The 5874-nt window shown below is 44.7% G+C and overlaps 1 protein-coding gene across 1 annotated transcript; it reads left to right on the plus strand.

The window, feature by feature from the left end:
* The first annotated feature begins 285 nt into the window (after positions 1-285).
* LOC144600802 (putative G-protein coupled receptor 139) lies at positions 286-2962 on the plus strand. The gene is made up of 2 exons (XM_078412694.1): positions 286-355; positions 2052-2962. The coding sequence occupies exons 1-2, from the start codon at positions 286-288 to the stop codon at positions 2960-2962; spliced, it is 981 nt and encodes a 326-aa protein (XP_078268820.1).
* The last annotated feature ends 2912 nt before the right edge of the window (positions 2963-5874 follow it).

The following is a 5874-nucleotide window of genomic DNA, read 5'->3' on the forward strand; positions in this document are numbered from 1 at the left end:
AATAGGCAAACAAGTTAATATTGTGCTCTCATTCCGGTAAGAAGACAATGTGGCGTCGCATGAATGTACATTGTGGGAAAAGAAAAACTCGGTAGCGGAGGGAACGTGTTTGTTTAATGTGTCTGGCGAACTGTCAAGTTGATGTAATCTTAGTTTGCTCCATCGCTGTTGCGGTCTAATTGTCTCTCTTGGCGTTTGCAGTTCATATATAAATGAAGCTTTTGAATATAATGGCGTCAGAGAGTTAAAAGTCAGTCGATAAGGCTGGACTGAATGTGAGGGAGGATGCACGGGCAGGTAACGGGGCTGGCCTATGCGATTTTCTATTCTCTTCTGGCGGCTCTCGGTGTTCCAGGTAAAGTCCTGTGACTAGTGATACGTTTCCAAGCGCAGCCAAAGGGCACAGAACATCATTTCTTTTCCTCCGACATAATTGCAAGATTTCTTATACCGTTGGATAACTTTTTTTTAAATGTTCAACGTGATATTTTACAGAAAAACTTACATTTATTTTATTTCAGCAGATTTAAATTAACGGGTTATTTAAACAAATCAGCATATGTCCTGCCATTTGTGTGCCTGGCTATAGTGAACTGAACAACTTTCACGTCTTGATCATTACTGCTATTCTTTGACTCGTTGAACGTCGCCCGAAATGTTCCAGTCGGTATTGGTATCGGTTTTGATTTATTATTGTCATTTGCACGGAGCTACAGTGCAAAAAAACTTGTTTCGAGCAAATCTTACTATACAACAGATAGTGAAAACGAGGAAGGAAACTGAGTACAAATTTAGAGAAAGTGCTGTTTAATGCAAGTGCAAGGGCAGCAACGGGTAGGTTGGCAGGTCAGGAATTCATCCACGTGTACTTCGTTTCATCAGTCTTTTGCTTACCGTTATCAGATTTCATAATCCGCGCTGCCGGAGCAAAAATTCCGAGGCTCGGCATGACAACTCTAATTTTCCAAACCATTGTGTCCTTTCTTAATGATGTACCGGTGGCAACAACTAGCAATCTGGGTGTCTACAGAAGAGACCCACGCACAAGGATTGCCTGGATTTGAGGAGTCCAGTCTCGGCTAATCAAATATAAACTAGAAGTGACCCAGCTGGTGAATTTGCTGCCTCGCAGTGCAAGATACCCGGGGTCAATCTTGATCACGATGTCGTCTGTGTGGGGTTTGTACGTCCTCTCTGAAGCCGCGTGGGTTTTCCACCCAGCGCTACGCCACGCCACCACTCCCCACCTCCCCATCCCAAATGCATGCGGATTTGTAGGTTAACTGGCGGATTTAATCTCCTTTGGTATGTTGGTGAATCTGAGTGCGAGAGAGTTGAAGAAAATGTGTGTCGAATTAAATTAAATTAGTGCAGAATTAATGTAAATATGTTGTTCGTGGTTGGACTCGGCGGGAAGGAGATTGGGGTTGAAAGGGAACAATAGATCATCCATGGTCGAAAGGCGGAGCAGACTCGATGGGCCCAATGCCTGATTCTACTCTCATGTCTCGTGGTCTTTTGGCTGAAGAGCCTGTTTCCGTGCTGTATCTCTCTGCAACTCTTAAGTACCGTCTGAGAACAACCTTGTGGGACCTACTGTTTCTGAGGTGAAAGTTAAACGGCGCAGCGTTCGAATTGCAGCCTTACAGCGCCAGAGACCCGGGTTCGATCCCGCCAAAGGAAGGTTGCCTGTCCGGAATTTGGCCGTTGTCCCCGTGACCTGCGTGGAGTTTCTCCGGGATCTCCGATTTCTTCGCACACTCCAAAGACGTAAAACGTTATGGTGAATTGGCTTGGCATGATTGTTAAATTGTCCCTAGTGTGTATAGCATAGCGCTAGTGTACGGGAAAGGCTGGTCGGCGCGGAATCGGTGAGCTGAAGGCCCTGTTTCCACGCTGTATCTCTTAACTAAACTCAACTAAACATGACGGCCGTTCTCTGGTTGGACAGGTATTCCATAGAATGTGATCTCTGGACGATTATCACGCAATTCAATGTCTGCTTTTGTGCGTGGTCTCGATAATAAATAAAACACTTCTGTTTCTCGCAGGTAACCTGGTGACTATCGTGATCCTATCCCGCGGAAAATGCGGTCTGTCCAAGTGTATCACTCGCTACCTGGTTGGCATGGCGGTGACGGATCTCCTGGTCCTCATCACGGCGGTGATACTCAACCGGATGAGTGCTATTTATTTCCCCGTTTACTTTCTCTCCACCACTCCCGTCTGTAGCCTCAAAATCGTTCTAATCTACGCGGCCAGAGACAGCTCAGTTTGGCTCACGGTCGCTTTCACCATCGATCGCTTTATAGCCATTTGTTGCCTGAAATGGAAAGCAAAATATTGCACCGAGAGAGTGGCAGGTGTGATTATAGGAACAAGCTGCGTTGTGAGTTGTATCAAAAACCTGCCGTGGTACTTTGTTTATGAGCCTTTGTATATACTTAAGGGGGCCCCTTGGTACTGTAACATTAAATTAAGCTTTTATTCCGAACTGATATGGACAATATATGACTGGATCCACCGCTTTCTGAATCCGTGCGTTCCCTTCCTCCTGATGTTGCTGCTCAACGCTCTGACCGTCAGGTACATTCTGTTGGCAAACCGAGCCCGCAAGAGGCTCCGAGCCCATAACACCATGGACAAGCAGAGTGATCCGGAGGTGCAGAGCCGAAGAAACTCAATCATACTGCTCTTCACCATCTCGGGAAGTTTCCTGCTATTGTGGACGACGTTTGTCGTGAATTTCCTCTTCGTGCGATTTACCAAGAGCAATTACTCGACGGGTTCTAACGCCAAAGACCCGCGGTTCATTCTTCAGGAAAGTGGGAATATGTTGCAGCTTCTGAGCTGCTGCACCAACACTTGCATTTACGCCGGCACTCAGAGGAGATTCAGAGAGGAGATCAAAAAAGGTTTGAGGTATCCGCTGAATGTGATCAGGAAACTGGCAAGGTCGTGAAGACAGAGGGATGTTTGCTTACCTTAGAACCAGTTGCGCTTTCGTGTTTGGTTTCCTTTCTTTTGTCGTATTCACTGCGTCTAGCCGCGTAGCCTTCTTGGTCATTCTGTCGCCATTCCAGATCCCCAGAAAGTGGTTATTCCCAAACAGACAAGGGCTGAACGTAAATGAGAGGGAACCGAAGGAAGCACAGTGGTGCCGCCATGTTTAGTTTAGTTTACATATACAGCTCAGAAACAGGCCCTTCGGCCCACCGAGTCGGCACCGACTAGCGATCCCCGCGCAGTAACGCTATCCTGCACACACTGGGAACAAGCTAATTAACCTACAAACCTGTACGTCTTTGGGATGTGGGAGGAAACCGGAGCACCTGGAGAAAACCCACGCAGGTCACGGGGAGAACATAGAAAGTCCATACAATCAGTACCCGTCGTCAAGACCGCACCCGGGTCTCTGGCGCTGTCAAACAACAACTCTACCGCTGCCCAATTGTTATTGCGTTCAGAAATTTGAAGAAAATTCTTGAGTAATGACCAATAATCTAGAACAGGTGGGGCTATAGAAACGCCGGTTTAATTTCGTGGTCACCCCCTGCACACCCTTCCCCCGGACTCATTCTTGCCACTGTAATAGTCGCCACCGACCAAAGCAGCGATGGGATGCTAACTGATTCATTGCAGTTCTTTGATCTAATTGAAATTTGCAAAGTTCTTGCGGGGCTTGTCAATATATTGCGGGAATGCCGTTCAGTCATGGTTGCATGTCGCCTACGATTAACTTTGCCTTAAATTATTATATTTAGAATGGAATGATAAATATGCTTTTTCACAATCTTTGGATATTTGTGGTAAGAAATCTGCAGCTTAATTGGTACAGCTAGAATTCCGTGTGGTCGCACAAATTGTACTTAAGACCCAATATATTGTCATTAATCTACTTGAATCAACTGATACTAAAAGCCTATGGAGAACTCAGTTATAAGCGGTAATGATGCCAGCTTCTTGCTTGATTTTTAAATATATATCAATAAATACCTAGGAAAATTTGCCGATTTATTTCCGAGTCTATGAGCAGAATCACTGAGGGTTACTATCCGTAACGTCACCTATCCACGTTCTCCAGAGATGCTGCCTGACCGCTGAGTAACCCACTATGCTACGCTCATTCAAATAAATGTGGAGATAAAATTGTATTGTTTTAATACATTAAATTTCACTGTTCCTATTTACACTGCTTCCTCTGACAGCTCACTCCATATTCCAACTACTCCTTTGTGTAGATTTTGTACACACTATACCTCATTTAAATCTTCCACCTCTCATCTTAAACCTGTGTCCTGTAGTTTTAGACTCGCCTGCGTAGAAAATAAACACAGACTTTCTACCATATCTAGTTTTTATATCCCTGTCACATTTACTCCCAATCTCCTTTGCTCAAGTGAAAATGAACCTAGCCTATCTGATCGCTTCTGATAAATCAACCCCTCCAATCGAGGTGACATTTTCGTGAATCTTCCCTGCACCCTCTCTAGATAAACCATGGCTTCCTATAGTGTGGGGATCAGAACTGAGCACTGAATACTCCAAGTGAGGTCGATCAACGTTTTGTACAACAGCAACATAACATCTCAATGCTCAGACTCAATGCCTCGGCCGATGAAAAAAAAAAGCATGACAAATGCCTTACTCGCCACCCTGTCTAGACAATAGACAACAGACAATAGACAGTAGGTGCAGGAGTAGGCCATTCGGTCCTTCCAGCCAGCACCACTATTCAATGTGATGATGGCTGATCATTCTCAATCAGTACCCTGTTCCTCCCTTTTCCCCGTACCCCCTGACTCCGCTATCCTTAAGAGCTCTATCTAGCTCTCTCTTGAACGCATTCAGAGAATTGGCCTCCACTGCCTTCTGAGGCAGAGAGTTCCACAGATTTACAATTCTCTGACTGAAAACGTTTCTCCTCATCTCTGTGCTAAATGGCCTACCCATTATTCTTAAACTGTGGCCCCTGTTTCTGGACCCCCCAACATTGGGAACATGCTTCCTGCCTCTAACGTGTCCAACCCCTTAATAATCTTATATGTTTCGATAAGATCCCCCTCATCCTTCTAAATTCCAGTGTATACAAGCATCCTTCTAAATTCCAGTGTCTACTGCATCTCTTTCCTAAGCTGTATTCAACAACAGATGCTAGAACTTTACCATTCGGTGTGCATGTCCTGGTCTGGTTTAACTACCTAAAATACATCACTTTGCACTTACTCAAGTTAAATTCCATCTACCATTTCCTTGCCACGTGTCCCGTTGTAACCGGGGACACCCTTCTTCTGGAGAAGGTGCCCGATCCGAAAGATCGGCTGTCCATTTCCTTCACTGATGCCACCTGACTCGCCCAGTTACTTCAGCACCTTGTGTTTTTGCACAAGGTTCCACCATCTGCAGTTCCTCGACAACCCTCTTCAATGTCCACATTGCCACCAATGTTCGTGCCATATCAAGTCAAGTTTATTTGTCACACTTACTGAATGGCAAACTTACTGAAGGTGCCACCTGCATTCTAATTTAAATCATTAATATATGGTAGTTGATAGGACCATTTTTAATGTTACATTGTTGAACTTTTGCATCAATTCAAAGATTGCGGTAACAGTTCACTTTAACAGTTTGATTTAATTTATCTTACATTAAACGAACAGTACGTTAATTAAAGTTGTGGAATTAGAATTTCCATCTAAACCCGTAAGTACGAAATCTTGAGCCTCCTCCGCGCCGTCATGAAGAATAAAATGGCAGTCAAAATGCCCAGGAAATGTTGATAGCAGATGCACATCTATCTGGAAATGCCATTGTTATTGTATTTTGAGCGGTAAATTCGCAGGTGCAATGGAAATCTGATCTGATTCTTTCACG

The sequence above is a fragment of the Rhinoraja longicauda genome, chromosome 16, assembly GCF_053455715.1.
Source record: "Rhinoraja longicauda isolate Sanriku21f chromosome 16, sRhiLon1.1, whole genome shotgun sequence".
NCBI lineage: Eukaryota > Metazoa > Chordata > Chondrichthyes > Rajiformes > Arhynchobatidae > Rhinoraja > Rhinoraja longicauda.